General features: G+C 34.6%; 4 protein-coding genes across 4 annotated transcripts; 1 reads left to right on the top strand and 3 right to left on the bottom strand.

Moving 5' to 3' along the window:
- Positions 1-3,324: 3,324 nt before the first annotated feature.
- On the bottom strand, positions 3,325-7,620 carry LOC110782399 (ATP-dependent Clp protease ATP-binding subunit CLPT1, chloroplastic). The gene is made up of 6 exons (XM_021986550.2): positions 7,305-7,620; positions 7,178-7,213; positions 6,522-6,631; positions 5,025-5,204; positions 4,488-4,615; positions 3,325-3,734 (listed from the first exon to the last, which is right to left on the bottom strand). Exons 1-6 carry the CDS (start codon positions 7,526-7,528, stop codon positions 3,699-3,701), a joined length of 714 nt encoding a protein of 237 aa, XP_021842242.2. The 5' UTR covers positions 7,529-7,620; the 3' UTR covers positions 3,325-3,698.
- A 660-nt stretch (positions 7,621-8,280) lies between these two features.
- Positions 8,281-9,545, bottom strand: LOC110782274 (pathogenesis-related protein STH-21). The gene is made up of 2 exons (XM_021986391.2): positions 9,263-9,545; positions 8,281-8,744 (listed from the first exon to the last, which is right to left on the bottom strand). Exons 1-2 carry the CDS (start codon positions 9,450-9,452, stop codon positions 8,449-8,451), a joined length of 486 nt encoding a protein of 161 aa, XP_021842083.2. The 5' UTR covers positions 9,453-9,545; the 3' UTR covers positions 8,281-8,448.
- Positions 9,546-11,962: 2,417 nt separating this feature from the next.
- Positions 11,963-14,022, bottom strand: LOC110782275 (major allergen Mal d 1). The gene is made up of 2 exons (XM_021986392.2): positions 13,718-14,022; positions 11,963-12,603 (listed from the first exon to the last, which is right to left on the bottom strand). The coding sequence occupies exons 1-2, from the start codon at positions 13,905-13,907 to the stop codon at positions 12,308-12,310; spliced, it is 486 nt and encodes a 161-aa protein (XP_021842084.2). The 5' UTR covers positions 13,908-14,022; the 3' UTR covers positions 11,963-12,307.
- Positions 14,023-16,714: 2,692 nt separating this feature from the next.
- LOC110782400 (protein YLS7) lies at positions 16,715-20,884 on the top strand. The gene is made up of 4 exons (XM_021986551.2): positions 16,715-16,960; positions 17,253-18,066; positions 19,012-19,286; positions 19,755-20,884. Exons 2-4 carry the CDS (start codon positions 17,511-17,513, stop codon positions 20,568-20,570), a joined length of 1,647 nt encoding a protein of 548 aa, XP_021842243.2. The 5' UTR covers positions 16,715-16,960; positions 17,253-17,510; the 3' UTR covers positions 20,571-20,884.
- The last annotated feature ends 132 nt before the right edge of the window (positions 20,885-21,016 follow it).

Here is a 21,016-nt window from a genome sequence, read left to right on the forward strand (position 1 = left end):
AGCACGGGACAAACTCACATGCCCTCTCGTGGTTTAACCTAATTTCACTCAATTTAATGTGTTTTTTCGTGTCAGGTGGTGTCGTACTTTCCATAAAAAATATGACTCAAGCCCAACACAAGGCTTCGTGTCTGGCCGTGCCCGTGCCGCGTCGTGCTTTAATATACTTCACCCCTCACTTCACCTGAGCTCATACAACGAATTTGATTTGATTGAGAGTTGCCCTCGATTTTAACTATTAGGCCAACGAGACTTCATTCGTTATTGTGCGTATCAATTTCTCTTATATACTGTTAATATCACCAATTGAAGTTGACATGAGTGGTTAAAGGCCTCTTGCTCCTTAACCAAGGTCTCGGATTCGAACCAAAAAATCTCAACTGGGAGGGATATTGTCCATTGAGGTAAACTCCCGCGGGAGATTAGTCCACTACTCCACTCACCAAAGGCGGTGGAAACTCCTCATAGTAGAACAAAAAAAAACATATTGTTAATATCGAAAAGTCAGATACGGGTACATTGTACGCGGGCGGCCACACCTAATATACCTTGGCATTTGATGCAAGGGTGATGTATAATAACTAGTATTCCATCCGTTTCGAAATAATTTGGACAATTTACCTTTTTACGTTTGTCAATGTAAATATTTGGATATTAACATCTCTAAATTTATATTCATAAAAATTATAAAAAGTTTATATTCAGGGAGTACATATCGAGACGAATCAAACAAGACCACACACGACCATATATTGTTTACCTATAAATCACAAATGGTAGTCAAATTGAAATTTGTGAATAGTGTCAAAGTCAAAGTGCCTATATATTATCAAAACCGATGTACTATATATGTCAAAATTGTGAAAGGGTTGGAAAAGAAAACAAAAAATAAAACAACACCCGTTAACTTAAAACAACCAACTCGAATGTCATACAATATCTTTCAAGTAAAGATGAAAAAATTCTCCTATCTACCAAAAAATTCTTTTTTTTAACGCAAAATACGGAAAATATATTTAATAAAAAATAAAAGCTAAAAAGAAGACCAAAACCTATCAAAACGTATGAAAACATCTAACTATTGTGGTAACAGAAAATAACTTGACATTAATATCAAGTTTATTCTTTACCTTATTACATCAATATCTCATCTCTTCCTATATTAAAAAGAAAAGAAAAGAAAAAAGTCATATCTACGCTGTCTTTAGAGTGATTTACTATCAAATCACCCTCGCCATATAATAAACCCATTCTAGCTAATTGTAACGGCATCCCGCAAGCTTTCCAACTATGCACTATCTTTTTCTCGACGCTTTTACACCATGCAATCTCAATTTTGTTAAAGACAATTCATTACACCATGCAACTTCCGTTATCTTAAAAGACAATTCATTACACCATCATTATAAAGATTTCAAACTGCATTGTCTAATGCATTCAACACAAAATCCTTCTTTTAAATCTCCCGTATCTAGTGACAAATCTAAAATAATATATTAGTAAACGCAAAACACATTTTCTTCATTTGAATTGTACAAATGGCTAAAATTTACATACTATAAATTTTATAATTTTTTTAAAAAAATAACAAAATTCTACATTGAAGCGGTCAGATAACCTCACAATCAGGAACATATTTAACACCCAAAATGTATTATATTAGGATAATACAAGAGGGATTATATTAGGATAATATCACAATCCAAAAGGGGTTTATATTAGGATAACACAAGAGGGATTATATTAGAATTATATTGTCATGGCATTTTTCTTGTATAGGGTATTGTGTCCAATTGATCAAAACCCTCTATTTATAATAGGAGAATATGGCTTTTGTCTTAGTGAATGTTGGAGATGCTTCTAGTATTATTACTCTAAACTTGAGTTATATCCACATTTAATCAAGTTCTAGAAGAGCACATTAGTATGAAGACTTATCTAGAACCTTCTACAGTGACAAGTGAATTAGGCAACAAGTTGTTGAACTCACCGACTATAGCAATAGATCATAATTAAATGAGGTTCGTGCAATCGTGCTCATCCCACATACTCCATCCATCCCTTTATACTCGCACCGGTTTGACCGATACGGAGTTTAAAATGCTTGAATTGACTTATTAATTTAATTGGTGGTAATTAATAGCTGATTATTTTTTTTAATACAGTTAGTGAAAAATGAGTAAGGGGTGGGGAGTGGTGAGTGGGGGTGTGAATTTTTAAATGATTTTTTGTAAGGAATTGGAGTGCAAGTGGGTTTAACTTAGTATGTAAGTGTGAGAAACAATATAATATTGGTAAAAAATTTCATTTATAGAAGCGGTGCAAATATTAAGAGACGACCCGAAAAAGAAAGCGGTGCGAGTATTAAAGGGGCGGAAGGAGTAGTATTTTTACAAACCTTGGATCATAAAATTTGATCGGACCCGGTATTAACACAAAGAACTCATTGCACAACCCCATAATTTTGGTATGGGCTTTTCGGGCTAAAACAACTTTTTTTGGGCTGAGCTCGAGCTTGAGTTAAAAATGCATATTTGAAGCTGTCCAAACTCACACTTTTTGGGCCGGGATATAGTTAATCATGCCTAGATAAACCCATGCAATAGGTTGATACGTGATATCCACTATCATTCAACTCATTTTAAACAAAACAAAAGAAGCTGAAAATTAATACTCCGTACAAGTAGTTCGTATGTTTTGCATACACGGCAAAGATAAACCGGTTACTCTTTGAATGACACAACTATTTAGACTAATTTTCAAATGCACACGATTTTAAACGTTAATTTCTCCAATTATGGATAAGAAAAAATTATAAAAAATTGATATTTAAAAAATATTTATTCAAACGTATCTAATAAAATTCCACACGATTATGTTTATTCTTGTGTGAATAGGAAGTCAAATGAGCTTGTGCGAATAGTGTCCAAAATCCAACAGTGTCATGTAAATAAGAACGGAGTAAGTATTTCGTATGTTTTGCATATGTGGGTCCCATTATCATTCAGCTGGTAATCTACTAATCTAGTACTTCCTCCGTTTCAGAAAGTTCTTTACGGTTTGGAATACGTGTCCAAAATATAAAAACTTTGACCGTAAATTCTCACTATTATACATGTAAGATCTTGTTAGATTGGTCTCGGTATGTATTTTCAGAATATCAACTTTTTATAATTTTTTCACATACAACATTGGATATATTAGTAGTTAAATATTGCATTGGAGTCCGTGCAAATAGTAACTGTAAAGAACTTTCTGAAACGTACTACGTAAGTAGGTGAATAAGAATGAGAAGGTGTGAGAAAATCAATTTGAAGCAAGTCCTTTTCGTACCAAACCCAATCTTACTTGATTGAATCAATAAAATACAATGATTCCACCATAAAATGCGCATCATCAAAACCTCTATTCCCCAAAATAAATCTATCTTGATGAAATGGGAATACAGGAAAAAGGAAAATATAATTATAAATGCAGATGTAAGAAGAGAAGGAATTGAAATAACATGTGATGATTAGCACCTCTCCATAGGGAACTCTTCTGTATACAGTTTGCTCGGGAAAATTCGACTAGATCAGCTGGAAAAGATGCATTTACCTTCAGAACTCCTCTTCAACACGAAGCCACGCACTTCCAGAAAGTTCTGCCAGGAGTTTACATGGTAGAAGTAGATAGGTGATCTCGATTTCTGAAACACCCTACTTATGATGTGCTAGAACAATGTCTTTATCCATCTGTTTAGAGCAAAAAATTGTAAGAAAACATAAATTTGGGAACTAAGGGCAATAGCAATATAAGAGATTTTTCATGAGGTTTGTTTCATGATTTTGAGGTTTGTATACAAGCCTTACTATTACTAGTCCAAATAATTTTAAGAGAGGTTACTAAAAACAAACCTATTTGTATCTCATAAAGTAAAGAAAGTAAAATAAGAACAATAGCAATAGAAGAAACTTCAATGAGGTTTATTCCTATGCCACATCATCATTTTACAAGCCTTGATTATAATGAACCTTCCACCAACAATAGATAAACCTATACAAAGGTTTATATGTGCGCATCTCATTTAAAACAAACCAAAAAAAAAAGTAAAAATTAATATGTTTTGCTTACATGGCAAATACAAACCACTTATTCTTTAGTAACCTTAGGTTTTGTAACTTTTCCTAACAATAGGGAGGTTTGTCTACATACCAAATGCAATACAAACCTCTTGACAAACCTCTTACTGCTATTGCCCTTACGGAGTATTTAATTTGTTACTCCGTATGTGAGTTGGGTGATATGCTGTGGGTCCCTACATAAACCTTTTTAATAGGTTTGTCTATTGTAACTTGAAAGCATAAGGTTATTTTTGGGAATGAGGTTTATCAAATGATGATGTGATATAGAAATAAACATTGTGAAGGTTTGCTCTATTGCTATTGCACTGAGAGGTAAATGAAAAAAAAGAATGATCTTTCAGTAAAATTCTGCAAGAAACTTACAAATTCCGAAAGCTCTTTTGCTTTCTCGTCACTGAAACCAAGAGCTGTCATTATCTGGTGAGCAGCAGACTCCTTTTGTTCCCAGATTCCGAGAAGCAAATAAGTTACAGTTACTTCTCCATCTTCACCTGCATTGCCAATGAAGAGTTTAGAAACTTTTCTCAGATTGCTAATGCTAATTTGGCTGCTTATCCCTGTTAGATATAATTACAGAAGAAATTGCTGTCGGCACACATTTTCATTGACACAAATAATAATTACAATCACTAAAAGAAATGCACGAATTTGCATAAATAGTGCAACATCAAGCAGCATATTTATAGATTCGGGAAGCTATGACTAGTTTTTGTCCATGGAATTGAAGTTAGATGTATACATTACTGATTAAGTTAGATGTTATGTAGGGGTAACTTGCCATATACGGAATTCAAATTCTGAAGTCTTGAAGCAGTAAAGATCCAGTGAATTATGGTCTAAAATACATTCATTTGGCGTATAATATTGAATCCTCTTGATAAATGAAAGAGAAGTTACCACCTGACTTCAATTTCTGATCAATAGCCCAATCGAGAGCCTTCTGAGCTGGTTCGGTCAATGGAGGATGCTCCGGACTGAAGAAGTACATGTCAGATTTTCCAAGCAAGTTGATGGTTTCATCTCGCACCTTAAAAAGGGTGACGCCACTAGCCCTTAAAACTTTTGCAGCCTGACTTGTTCCTAGACATAGAAAGCAACATATTACTTCAGCTGGTGAATTAATACATACAAAGTAGTAATTAACCAACAGATCAGCTTTGAAGAAAAAAGAAAAAGAAGGTCGGGGATCCAAGTAACAGAGAGCAAGAGTCTTAAAAGTTCTTTAGTGAACATTGTAGAAGTATTAGAGATTTTGCAAGATTAAAAGTTCAAAACTATGCTCAAATCAGAGTTTCATCAATACTCTAGGTGAAACTACATCTATGCCACGGATGGGGGGGCATACGAGGATATCCAATCACGACTTATGTCACAAATAGACCAATCCATCTAGCTCACTTCCTTAATATTTTTCAACGTGGGATACGCTCGGGACTGGACCTAATTATTGCAACCCCTGTCTGATGTAATATAAACATTTAACATCACACTTCCTTAATATTTTTCAACATGGGGTACAACTCTCACATCTCTCATCACCCTCCCTGTTTTAAAAATCTCCAGCAGGGCATTGGTTGTTCTTTATTCTCTTCTAATGGTTACTTTCTCATACAAGATACAACTATCATCCATACCACCAGACCATATCCATTATATACTTCTGTTTTACCTCTTTTTTGTATAAATCAGATTCCTGATTGAAAAGTACTCCTATATAGCTTTACCTTATCAACAAGAACAACCACGCATCTCATAACAAAATGAAAAAATTCCTAGTAACTCCACAATGACAAGAATCATGCAAAACTTCCTCATCCTTCTTCTCTAAGACCACTGAACTCAATAAGGTCCAAGATGAATGATTAAGTTAAACAGTTCTTCTCCAAGTTGACTCAATAAACAGACACACGTACACTAGGAATTACCAAATTATTCACTTAAGTTGCTAATTCCTCTCAACAAAGACCAAAATGATTGACTTAGCTTAATGTAGCCATGCTCGTGTCCGTGTACACTAAATGGCCTCCTGAGCTAGTGGTTTCACTTCCACCTAATAACCCCCCACCACACACACACAAGTGACACAACCCACACTATTAACTTCAGTGCCACAAACTACCAATACGATCAGATATTTTACTGAACATGGATATAGTCATTTGTTTTGTGCAAATTTAGTTGATTGGTTAGCTAAGGATAATAAAATCATTTTAGTATAGAGCAAATCACAAGCATTCTTATAAAGGATTGACCACTCTGTATAGAACCCCGCAGCTCAACAAAATATTGTTTAAAATTCTACCAAGTATAAAAATCATGTGAAGGGTAAACAATCTTAAAAACTGAACTGCAAAACACTGAAGAGCAAACTTTCTCAACCATGACTGAGTTACAAACCCTCAACCAAGATCCCCATCAGAAGCGCCTCAGTCCCTGTGTTCGGATACTTTAGTTTTCTTGCTTCGAGCTCACCCATGGCGAACGATTTTATAGCCCTTGCAGACCATCTGTTTCAAGCTTGGAAACAAAACAATAATTAAGCAAACATCATTCAGATACTATCGACAAAGGAAAAACATTAATGACATACTATCAGGCAAGAAAACACCTCTTTTCTGAATGTCATATGAAGAAAAAGAAACTAATTCAAGATGCCACCCATATACACCAAGCGGAAGGCGCATATCAACAGACAAAGATTCATGTATTTCTAGTGACAATTTTCAAATTTCTTGTGAAGCCGAAGACCTAAGAACTCTTCAATCTATTAACTTAAATAGGTCAAGCAAAATTTGATGATGCTCATACTATTATTAACAACTATTAGTAAGGGCATATCACAAGCAATACTACTAGGTTTAGTCCACATCAACCGTAGAAAACAAGCGCAATCCCAAATCAATCCACCACGAATGAAGTTCTAGCTAGCTCATAACTAAGCACACATTTGCATAATTGCACATTTTAGGATAATTTACACATTTAATTAAAAAACAAAATCATGTCTCAACACAAAATCAAACCAATTAACACAGAAAGTTAAGGAACCTTACTTTGGCATTTTATCTGCAGAAACTCCCTCCGGCTTACTGCAATAACAAAAATCAAAAATCAAAATTCAGAAAACATAAATCAATTCGTAAAATTGGACAAAAATACAATTGAATTACAGAAACTAGCCTTGCTGGTAAGCTGAAAGTAACGGTCATAATCGTCGATTGCCGCCTCAAGACGACAAAATTAGGGTTAGGTTGCCGAATTGCGAGCTGATTTCCGACAAACGAGCTGACTAAACTCCTTGATTTAGCAGATGGAAGAAACGAATTAGAGGAATCGAATTTGCGAAGCTCCGATGAAGAAGCGATTGAAGAGAGAGAATGTGAGGTGAGAGAATGAGCAGCCATTTTTGTTTCAGCGGCGTGTTTTGGGAAGAAATTGCTTCCTCTGTAACGTTTCTGGTACTGGTGTTGAAGTGTTTTGGAGGAAGGATGGGAAAGAGTAAAAAGGACGCACTTTATCTCGTATGACAATATTTGGCTATAAGACCGTCGTACAATCTTGCACGGTGATAAGACTGGTTTACTGGACCAAAGATGACTGGAGGGCCGGGCTGAGGCACGACACGGCGCATCACGACACGAAAAAAATGCGGCCCAATACGGGCATACAAAATAAAACAGACCCGGCCGAGCACGAGGTGTTGTCCCTGGCCGCATTTTTTTGAAAAATCACAGTATGATTCAACACGACAAAGCACGATAAATTGAGCAAAATTGAGCTTAGACATGCTCGATCCATCAAGCTCCGGCACTAGGGCATGTGGGCTTGAGTCGTGCCGAAAGTTTCATAAGTGCGGTAGAGGCATGACCAGACACAAAACAAGTGGGCTTGACGTGAGTCGGCATATGCAGGCCCAAGGCACGTGAGGTCAGCATGGCCCAACCTGGCCCACAACCATCTTTACAATTTCTCGATCGATATTTGCTTCATTCGTCGTTTAAAAGGTAAACTTTTACGTATTTTGCTCAAGTTAATTGAGCTCGAAATTAAGCATATATCACCCGTAGTTTTAGATTGTAATGAAGGCTACTTCCTTGTCAACCAAACAAGCTCATAGTCGCATGTAAATTTTCTCAAATAAAAGAATGCAACACCCTTAACTCAACTCACACAATCGTGTTTTTATTATACCATATCACGGAAAAACAAACCATTTGTACATAATTGAACTTATTAGAAGAAATGCGAAGATAAAATACAACACACTCTTAGAAAATGTAATTCAACTCATACAGTCGTGTTTTTAAATATGTATCTCTAACTCTTAAGCATAAACTTGAGGGTTGTTGCAAAGGTATTCCTCAATAGCCTTGTAGGACATTAGCATGCCTTGAATTCCCATCTTAGTATCCGAGTCTGTACAAACAATATCTCCCCTAGTGTGGAAATAACCCATCATTTTATAGTGACTACCTGAACCAGTTGATTCGATGTTCGATTCGTAAACAATACACTCTAATTCATTACCAAGAACATCGCCCTCGAAATTCGTGTACTTGACATAGTACTTATCCACATCAAGTTCATCCACCCTAGTTTTCATGTACTTGTGTGGACTCCCTGAAAAAAATCACCACGTCGCAAAATTAGCATTTGTATTGTACTAAAAAGTTCAAACGTAGCGATAGATCACTATAATTGAATAATATGCAATTGATTATATCATGCAAATTATCACAAAATAGAGTTCGTTAATAGATTGGTTTTACTCATTTATAAGTAAGTAATATGTGACCAATTAGGTTTTTACCTTTACCAACTCTAATCAATTCCTTTGTAGTTATACACTTTGATTTTGAGCTATTCACATAAGTTATTTTAATATAATTTTTTAATTTTCAATTTATATTTTTCAAACATCAACTTTTAATAATAAAAAAATCCTTATTGATAATTGAAGATATAAATGATTATAATCATGCATTGGCAAACGTGCCTAAGAAAAAAGGTGTCAATTAACTAATGTGAAATTGACAAAGTATGTGTTTAGCTTATACATGGTGTGACGAATAAAAATTAAATACATCAGACCGTCTTTTACAAAAATTTGCGACCATTTAATTATTAAACAAACGTACCTTCGGCAAAGTTAAATTGTTTGACGCATCCAACAGTAGTAGAATCACCTTCTACAAAGTCTATGCTCTTAATAACATGAGGTACCACCTTAGGGAATACATTGTGGTTGTCAAGGCATAGAGCCTTATACAAGCGGGACGCGGCGACCGGGCTAGTTTCGTCGATGATCGTAAAGGTGTACACGCCCATTTTCGATCGTACTTATGATAATTTAATCAAGATTATGAAGAAGTTAATTAAAGTACATAAATAATTCATTAATGTTCTGAATTTGGATGCAAAATGATGAATGTTTTGGTTGGTATTTATTGAGTTAGATCGAACTTAAGGGTGTGAAAGCAACATTGTAATTTATTTTTGTTGGTCTAATTTTGTTGATGATAATTTAATCTATGGTTTGAATGACTTCATTGGCAAAAAAAATTATAAAATTGGGGGTGGGGTGGAGGAATGGTTTTATATTATTGTGATGGTACATCATCATTTTGAATTATGTTTGAGAATCGGAACATCCACCATATATTATATTTAGAAGGGCACTAGAGCAGCATATTGGATAACTAATGTAGGACAACTTGTTTAAGACTAATTTGATCCTTGTAATAGTCTGCTCCTCTCGATTTGGTATAGCGACAAATTAGGTCGTTTATCCCTCGAAATGAAGACCTCCTGTCGTATTATTTTTCTTATTATATATAGGGTGATGATAAAGGTCGCAAGTTGCGATGACATTTAGTTGTCGCAATCTTACGTGTCACTGTTTAATTGGTACATATAGGCGCCACGTAGGCTATGCATCATTAGAATATTTTTACTATCAATGCATTATTTTTACTATGAAATTATGTAAATAAGGTAGTCGATATAAAGAAGGAAACAAATTAGAATATTAAGATTTTTTTACCTTTTTTTGAAAAATGTATAATAGTTATATAAGTTAAATATTTTAGTTTCCAATTTAAATCATGACACACAAGTATGCCATGTCATCATTGTGACACGGCTTAAAGGTCGCATGTTGCGACCTTTATCATTTTCGTTATATAAATAAAAAGTAGAAAAAAAAAAGAAAAAAAAAAGAACATTATACTTTTTCATAGGGGCGTTTTATTCGTCGGATAAAACCTTAACTTATCTGAACTTATTGAAACTGATTAGACTTGATCAAACACTTATTGAAACATGATTGGAAGTTTGGAACATATTAGACCAGATCAGGACCGATTACAAGAGATTAAATTTACGAGAGTCAACTCATAGGAGATAATTGGAACTTATAGAACATAATTGAAACTTTTGATTGATAAAACCAGATTAATTGTAACTTATTTGAAATTATGTGAAATCATGAATTTATAGATTGTATTACAAAAATGTCACTTGATTATCGAGATCAATTGACAATTTATCCGGATTTTGAATTGCTTTCCCTTGAGTTTATGACATCAGCAATTCTTAATTAATAGCTCACCTAGCTAATATATTCCAACAAATCTTCCATTGACTTCAAGGTCAATTGTTCCAATCCAATTAATAATGTAAGATTCAAGCCAATATTGACTATGACTCTATGAGTGTAGTCTTAGAAATTAGGATAGTCGTTTTTATTTTTTTATACTCTCATTGATAGGATAATACAATTCGGATTGCGGATGATTTTTTTTATTATTTTACAACTATGACAAGACATCATTAACATATTACGAATTTTATAACAATAAATAAGTAAATACGAGAGTATGTGGTTAATTTGAAGCTTCAAAAAGGCTTAGGAAAATTTGGTAATATTAATCCAACCTTTGGCCGGTTTTCTTTTATTAATCCCACCTACGACATATTTTTTAATAATCCCACCTTTACTACCCAACGACTTTTATTGGGCTTAAGTGACCGATAACTGGTGAAAAAATCATCGAGATGGTGATGAATTGATGATGATGACTGAATACATCTAGAGAGAGTACTTCCACGTAGGGATATATTACTGGCGACAATAGGTTTATGACATGTTGGGCCCAATAAAAGACGTTGGGTGGTAAAGGTGGGATTATTAAAAAATATGTCGTAGGTGGGCTTAATAAAAGAAAATCGGCAAAAGGTTGGATTAATATTACCAAATTTTCCGAAGGCTTACTATTATGGATTTATGGGCATTGTCAAATATCCGAATTGAAGTTTGTTTTTCCGAATAATGGAAATCGACAAGAACGAAAGTTCATTTAAAGGTGGCAAAAGTTGATGCGACTTCTAAGCCTGACCTAAATCGGACATCAAATTAAGGTTTGAGTTCCGAGTTTTTTACGGTTTAAGTAATTGGGTTGACCCGGCATTACCGGACACAAAATCAACAAGACCGCGCCCAGTTATTTAGATCTAAGTTGATCATTTGACTATTTCCGTATAAATATTTATCGTATATTCGTGTTTTGACTCGATTTGTTTTACGAGCTAGTATCATTAAGCTATTAAGTAGTACGGATATCAATTTGAGTTTTTTTTTTAATTCACCAACTAATCTAGTTGATATTCACATTCAATGTTATCACGTACTCCGTACATTATTATACGGATAAAAAGGGAGAAAACATACTTTGAATTTGTCGAAATCACATACGTAGTATGAATTTACTAAGTAATTTTTTTTAGACGAAGTAGTATACTCTCAATTTAATCATATAACAATTTTCAACTCAAACAAGTAAACAACTGTGATTTTATTACATCATTCAATCCAATAGTAAAAAAAAAAAAAAAGATCTTGCGTGTACCCCCGGTTTACAATAAATATATTTATTGTACATCAGGTTAACTTACAGCGATAAAAAACTTTATTTTTAACGGCCAAGAAGGTAAAAGTACAATAAAAATTACAAATTTCATTCACCTAGCTCACCACTCTCAAGCATAAATCCATCAAAGGGAAGCCATTATTCAAACAGAAAGCACACACTTGTAAGAAAAATGACCTTACAAAATCAACATTTATCTCAGATAGCCAGCCCAACTATGCGGGATAAATCGCACATTCAATTGGAGATAACATTTCAAGCATAAATTTCAGGGTTGTTGGAAAGATATTCTTCAACAGCCTTGTAGGAAACTTGCATGCTTTGAAGCCCCATCTTAGCATCCTCTAGTGTATAAACGACATCACCCTTAGTGTGGAAATGACCTACCAATTTATAGTGACTTCCTGAACCAGTTGATTCAATGCTTGACTCGTAAACAACACATTCTAGTACATTGTCAAGGACATCTCCCTCGAAATTTGTATACTTGGCATAGTATTTATCCACATCAAGCTCATTTATCTTGGTTTTCATGTACTTGTATGGACCGCCTGCACGAAGATATCATCACATGAATAGTTCGCAAAACGCAAACATTTCAAAAAAAAAATTAGGCACTAAAATCCTCTTCTTTTCGATTTTATTTCAGTTTCATTCAGATTAGTTTAATTTAGCTCATTTGTTCAGTTCATTTCAGCTTCATTCAGTTCATTAGAGTGAGAAAAACTTCGTCAGAGCCACGGAGAAGAAATTTGACTTTATTAGTTCATTAGGGTGATCAACTTCAATAATCTTTTAGGGTAACTTTTGAGAATAATGATGACTTTTACAAATATAAGGTAATTTATTAAGTTATGCCTAATAAACCCTCGCTGTAAAATAATACTTTCTATATATTTACAATGGAACGCATAAGGTTAGACTTTTAGTGTCCTCTACGTGAATTACGTATCTACATTGTCCATCAACATCGATAATATTTGCTCATCTATTTAGATGGGCACCAGATTTTCTTTGGTATCCCTTTAGGGGTACTCTTTCTTATCTTAACCCCCCAAAAAAAAAAACATCGATAATATTTATTAATGTATAAGAAGTACCAAATATTCTTTTGGAATATTTAATGTTGATCATATAGTTAATAACATAAATTTATAGTAGTAGGAAAAAATTATTCCAGTAATCCTACCCTTGACCGGTTTTCTTTTATTAATCTCACATATGGGTTTTTTTTAAATAATTTAATCTTTTAAACCTATCCTCTTTTAATGGTCCTAACAGGTAACCAATCCGCTGTAGCAAATTACTTTGTCACCTGTCACTCTCTTACTGGTCTATTTTTTATTAAAAGTTTTTTTTTTCCTTCAAGCCGACAAACCCTTTCCCTTAATGATCCGACGACTAGGCCGGTGAGGCATAATTGTTCGTGAGCGATCTTGTGGGGGTGAAGGAGTAATTAAAATAAAATCGGTTCTTCAGGTAGACGATCATAAGGGACCATTAAAAGAGAATAGGTTTAAAAGATTGGTCATTACAAATATGTCGTATATAGAATTAATAAAAGAGAAATGCCCAAAGATTAAATTATTAAAATCAATTATTCTTTTATAATATTCATATAAAATGTCACGCAGAATACAAAAACTTAAGTTCAAAGAAACTAACCATCGGCAAAGTTCATTTGTTTGACACATCCAACCGAAGTGGTGTCACCTTCTACAAAATCAACACTCTTGACAATAAATGGCACCACCTTAGGGAAAACATTGTGGTTGTCTAGGCACAAAGCCTCGAACAACCTAGCCGGGGCGACCGAGCTAGCTTCGTCGATGACGGTGAAGGTGTAGACACCCATTATTATCAACCTAGTGATGTAATTAACAAGATTATGAGGAAGTAATTAAGGGTGACTTAATTGGCTAATTAAGAGAAAATGAGATGAGATATTATGGTTAATTTTGGATGCAAAAAGATGGATGTTTTAGTTGGTATTTATTGAGCTAGAGAGTAGAGAGATTAGGGGTGTGAAAACAAACATTTTGGTGTACATTTCTTGGTCTAATCTTGATGATGATCTAAGCTTTGAATATTTTTCTTCTTCCTCAATAAACGAACATAAAAAATTAAAATTTAAAATAAAACAATTTGTACGTTATTTATTTCTTAGTCTACTCTTGTCCGTTCGGTGTTATTATCAGTTTTTATTTTTGTTTTTATATATGATTTTCAAAGTTATATATATACATGTTGATTTTGAAGAATAACAGCAGAAATTTGGCTATTATATTTTTTTTTTTGTAGTTTCCATATTTTCGGTTTTAGTTTTCTAAGAAATGAAAACAAAAAAAAATATACGATGCTTAACGGACCCTATATTTTTCCACTCTTTTTTTGTGTCATAATCCTCCGTATAAATTCGCTTCATCCCTGAATAAGCACGAACAAATACGCCGTGATTATATCTTATATCGTCCCAACATAACCCGCCACTTTTTATAAAATAAATAAATAATACCATGTACTAAATATTTTATGTTTAGTGTCTTAATTAGCTAGTTTAACTTAAAATTCTACCGTATTATATACGTAGTACGTAGTATATGATACGGGGTACTTTTAACAAAAAAGATGAATTATACGACTTACGAGTATAAAAGAAAGGTTATATTGATAGACGGAAAAGGAAAGGATACGTATAAATTTAAGTTAATTATTTGATTTATCCGTACTACGGATAAAGCTAGTTTGTTCACCAGTTAAATGTGACTTATTATTTTGAGCGTGACTTAGTGTAAGAAAGAAACAAAATTAAAATAAGAAGCCGAGAAATTAGAAAAAATAAAATAAAATACTACTACTACGTAATGCTAGTAGTACTAATGAAAGTCTATCTTGTATTTTGTCGATTTTGGGTCTTCTTTTCTTCGAGTACTAGTTTGTCTTTCAAGTCAAATTTGGCTTGCATTTAATTAATTAATAATAATACTTTGTACACCGTACATATTATCAATACACATTGTTGACTCTCACAAATGGATCGTAATACTATGTGAAACTTAATTTTAATTTAATCGGTAAAAATAAAATGAGCTCGGCGAGACGGCATGCTGTGATGTGTGAGCAAACGTGTTACAACGTCATTTCGATAGAAACATGTAACACTTCTTTAAAAAGAGTACTATTTTATTAAAAAAAAAGTACAATTTCGTTAAACAGATAACCATTTCGATAAAAATATATACCATTTCGTTAAAAGAGTATCATTTCATTAAACACAGAGTACCATTTCGATTAAAACATTAACCATTTCATTGAATTTTTTTGTTGTTATATTTTTTACTGTGATTTTTTATTTCTTCAAAAAGTCAAAATAAAATACTTGTAATAATCGAATCTCATATATACGTCAAAATTTTATTACTTCGTACTACGTATGATTTTGTTGTGATATTTCCAAGTTATTTCCAACTTCCAACTTCCAACTTCCTAGCATGAGTGTGGGTCGGGCCCTAAAAAGTTGGCCCATTTCCAATAACGGTAAACATGGAGCAATGGAATATACGTTATGTACCTAATTTTCCAATGACCCAATACCATTATTATCGCTTTGATCGTGTCAAGTGGGACCTCCCATCACTCCATACTTTGCATATGTTTTTTTTTTTTGGTTTTTTTTAATTGTTAATAAGCTCGAAGTCATATAAATTACAAATGGGAAAGCTGTGATTCGAACCTAGACATATCATGTATAAACACTAAATCTTGATCATTAGGTCGAAATATCAACCCTACTAAATCAGTACCTATCTACCTGTAGGTTAGTCGGCTCAGTTACGCAAGTCTACGCTTGAGTCACTCTGAAGCATCTAGCACATAATAGAGCTCGACCTTGTGACCTCCAAGCTACAAAGTGAGTTATCAACCAATTTGTGTCTGTTAACTACCTTCAATTTAGTAATATAGGCAAATGATATGTGTAATTCTTAGACGTATGTAATACATATTTTAGAATGATGATCCTCATCGTACGATTTGTATATTGCAAGGTACAAGTGGTTCACCCAAGATTATTTTAATGCTTATGTGTTCACAATGTACAAGTGCACGAGTAAAGAAATAGCCTTTGTTGTATCATGCACAAATACAACCAACTGTATAACCTATAACGGTTAGAGAATTTCCGGGTACTTGTGCTTTAAAATTGAGTTTAAACTGTATCTTGCCGAGCCATCCTCATGCTAGCAATGGAAAAAAGTTCATGTAAACTCGATGACCTTCCATTACTAATCAAAATCCCGATCTTTATTCGTGTATCGTTCTTATTAATTTATCCTTTTACAAAATAAAATTAAGAAAACGAGTAACCGTTGTTCATTTTGCATTCTCCCATCTATTTCATCTCTTCATACGGAATTCTTTCTCTCCCTTTTATTTTCTTCGTTTTCTCTTCTTTGATTTCACTGGATAATGTAATACGAAATACTCTGTACTCCGTATTACAAATCACACAACTCATGAAGGATTTGTATTAATGAAATAATTACGGTTGGTCATAAGTTCGAATCCTGGTTCTAATTATTACCATTTGTAATTTATTTGTCCTGGTAGCTCATTCGATAATTAAAAAAAAAAACAATAAAAAAAGTCAAAACCGTGTGTCCGAAAGCTGGAAAAGTACTGGTTCGAAATTCTTTAGAGGAGAAAACACACTACGCTTCACGTTTGTCTGGAATCTGAGATCACTTGCTCAAATCAAAGAAAACCCCTCATTTTTAATTGATTTTAGATCTCGTTCCTGCTACTACTACTGAATTCATACTCCTCTGTCTCTAATTTATAATATTTCTGGGCTTGTTTTCTCTGCTTTCACGGCTCACATTGCATCTGGGGTTTTGATTTCAGTTACAGGTTTGTTCTTCTCTTCCATCATTTTGTTGGATTTAATTCTTTGCGATTTTGGTTGGAAATGCAATTTGATTTGTTTTGAATACGTTTTTTTGCTGATTTATAAGTTTGTGGCGTGAAATTTGCAATTATTGGAAAAGTTGACGTTAATTATGGTTGAATTAAGTGATTTTTCAGTAATTATGATGGATAATCATGGTGGGTCTTTACTGTTTGGAAATGATTATGTTAAAATTGTTGATATTTAGGTTTTCATGTTCATGGATTGAATATTGAGTTCTCTTATAATTTGCAGGGATTTTTTTGATTTGAAGTTCTTCCCAAGTGATTGAAGGTGGTTATCTGCTATTATTGGGTATATAATTTGAAATTGGTGGTTAATTGTGACATCCTATCTAGAGTTTCTTTTTAATTTATATTCTAGATTAGGTTATTATTGCTAAAATTGGCAGTTACAATCATTATTAGAAAACATCATTTTTGGAGCAAAAACAAGGAAGGTTGGGATCTATTGATGGTTGATTTAGTGTAGAGAAGATACTAGATTGTAGAAATGGCTTCATCCGGGCCCACATCGAATTACCCACGAGGGCTGTCGTCCATAGTAATCAGAGTTGGGGTACTGGTTGTTTTCTTTATTTTGCCTTCTTGGATCTTGTTGTCATACCCAGTTGGGACTGTTGTTCGGAGCTACTTTTATGGGATCGATCAGACGAGTGGTCTGGATTTGTCAGTGTCATTGGGAATTGTTAATGGGAGTGAATTTCGCGATGAGGATAAGGCAAATGTTAGTGGTATAGATATGCCGAAGTATGATAATACAACTGGAAATGATCAAAATGAAAATGGTCAAAATGAAAATGCTGAAAGTAGCCAAAATGAAAGTGTTGAAGGAGGGAAAAGTGGAAATGGTGAAGGTGGCCAGAAACAGGAGCCTTCCGTGTCTTCTGGTAGTGATACAATGCCGAGGGAACAAGCCACGAAGAACCCTATACCAATGGATGAAGGAGATTTGACTAAAGATGAATTGAACAATGCTGCCTCAGCTGAATTGTCTGCATCAGAGACTACACTTGGCAACACTCACAGCAAAGCTTCGGTTGATTCAGGTAGCTGTTGTGCCCCTAGTCTCTGTCAATGTCTTTCAGCTTTCCACTGTGTTTCTTCATGCTGCTTGTCATACTTATTTTGTTCATGGTTTATTTTTAACTTCTGAGTCAAATTCTTCCAATGCTTAATGCTATTATGATGTCCGCTAATACTTTTTGATGCTTTTCAACATCTGCTTGAGAGGCTGACAAATAAAGAATGCTGTGTTTGTCGGTGATGTTTGACAAGAAAAGCGAACTGTAAACGTGAAGGGAGAGAAGAATTGAGTAAGAAATGTTAATTGAAGGAATTTAAAACATCTTATGTTAAAAAAATACAAGAATAACTAAAACCTGTTATCCTGTTGAAGTATTTTACGGAGTAGTAGATAACCTATACAGTAAACTAAAAAAATGGCTGTGTGATTTGTTTTTCCTAGATAACATACTTTCTTGGTAAGCCATACCCACCCTTTAGGTCTTCTGTGTGAGTAGGGTGAGTTGTGATACGTCTTTAGTACATCAAATCTTTGACTCCTGAAGTAGTGAAGTCACTATCCAAATATACAATGCCCGTTAAGAGAATATGTTTGAGTTTCTGTTGTCTCTTTGTATGATGCATTGAATGAACTAGGCACCTTTGGTTGGTCAGACGCTGTTGTAGGATTTGGAATGCAGCAGATTCTGACATGTGCAAAATAAATTTATACTAAGTAGTTTTTAATTAAATAAATGATTTGTTGAGTTGTGTGCTCCGAAGCGTATAGAAACTAGCCTTTTTCGAGTGGTCACTGGGCAGTGTGCAAATGCAGATTGTAAATATTGATTATTGTAATCTGAAATAATCTGTAATGCTGGTAAATATGCCAGCCTTATAATGCTCTTGAATATACTGTTTTGACTAGCTTTCAGATGCTCTTGAAATTGGTTGGTCTTAATGTGCATTCATGTTGATTTTTTTTTCAGAGTGTGATTTGTATCATGGCGAATGGTTCTATGATTCCGCTGGACCATTGTACACAAACAATTCATGCCCTGTTATCACTCAATTGCAAAATTGTCAAGGCAATGGGAGGGCTGACAAGGAATATGAGAGCTGGAGATGGAAGCCAGCTCAGTGTGAACTTCCAAGGTTTAACGCAACCAAATTTCTGGAGTTGATGAGCGGAAAGACTCTGGCTTTTGTTGGCGATTCAGTTGCAAGAAACCAGATGGAATCTCTTATGTGCTTATTGTGGCAGGTAAACTGCATATGTTCTTGTAGTTTTTCTTCTTCTTTTATGATCCCTACTGTCCTTTTTTTCTTCCCGTGTTAATTAGCATTCTCTTCACATGGATTTCCTTCTCCGTGTTAGAGCTGATCATGATCTCAGCTGCCGCAAAAGCAGCTGGCCCATTATGGACTGGGCTGAGCCAGATTTTCCGGCCTCTGCCAAAACCCGGTAAAATACGATCTGGTCTAGTGCAAAAGGGCCTAATTAACTGAACTGGGTTGTATGACTTGTATCAACCAGTTTTGACCAGCTTTAAATTAGTGTGAAATAGACCTGTTTTCTTTAAGATAACTGTGAGCCTCTATTTGTGTGTGTGTGTGTGCACCATTTTGTGGTATTCAATTTGTGGCACCAGCCAGATTGTGTTGTAAACTTGTAATATGTTAGTAATTGTGATTCTGTTTTGCTAAGTTCTTCATTTCATCATTGTTATAGGTTGAAGCTCCCAAAAACCGAGGGAACAAACATATGCATCGCTGGTTTTTCAAATCAAAGTCGGTTATGATAGTTCGGATTTGGTCCTCATGGCTTGTCCATCAAACATCAGAACCTTTTGGCGAGGTTCCAGAGGGAGTTGTCAAGCTGCACCTTGATGTCCCAGATGAAGTTTTCATGCAAGACATCCCGAAATTTGATGTCGTTGTCCTTTCTTCTGGTCATTGGTTCGCGAAGCAATCGGTCTACATGCTAAATAATCAGATAGTAGGAACCCAGTTGTGGTCCCCACCAAAAAAGCAGCAGCAGCCAATGAAGATAACTAACGTTGAAGCATTCGGAATTTCTGTTGAGACAAGCTTGACTGCCATGGCTACACACCCTAAATTTACCGGACTTACCATTCTCCGGGCTTATTCGCCTGATCATTACGAGGGTGGTGCATGGAATACTGGTGGATCATGTACTGGAAAAGAGAGACCTATTTTGCCTGGTCAGTTGTTGAAAAATGAGTTTACTAATACCATGCATGAGAAACAGGTGACTGGTTTTTACCAGGCTGTTAAAAAGCAGACAAACGGTTCGAAAATGAAGTTTTTGGACATCACCGAGCCTTTTTCATATCGACACGATGGTCATCCGGGTCCATACCGGAACCCTGACCCGAATAAAATCACGAAGCGAGGCCTTGATGGGAAGCCACCACCACAAGATTGCCTCCATTGGTGTATGCCAGGACCAGTTGATACATGGAATGAGCTTATGCTTGAGGTTATAAGGCGAGAGTTCGAGGGTAACCAAAACTCTTCCGTTTAACTGACAGCGGTATATGCTTCAATAGCTAGGTAGCCTCTGATACTTTGCACTTTCTCATTATCACAACAAATACTTGTAAAGTATTATTCAATTACTGTTATAGGAGAAAAGGCAGGGTTTGTTCTTTACCTTTTTAGGTCATTTGGCATATTTACATTGTAGAGGAAATGTGTCTTGTTTGAGAAGGGTGAATTTTAACGCGAAATAGCAGATAACTTGTTGAGTTTGTAACTTGGTTATATGGATGTTGAACTCCAGAAAGCTTCTTGTAGGTTATCCAGTTCTACACGATATATTAAAAAAATAATTTCTTATTTTATGTCCTTATTCTATTATTGAATTTCCTTCATGTCATTAGGCTGCTGCTTAATATAATAATTATTTAATCCAAGCTGTTGCATATCTCTATCAGTTTGCATTGATTTTTCTTTGTCTAGTTGCATTAA

Source organism: Spinacia oleracea, chromosome 3 (assembly GCF_020520425.1).
Source record: "Spinacia oleracea cultivar Varoflay chromosome 3, BTI_SOV_V1, whole genome shotgun sequence".
NCBI lineage: Eukaryota > Viridiplantae > Streptophyta > Magnoliopsida > Caryophyllales > Amaranthaceae > Spinacia > Spinacia oleracea.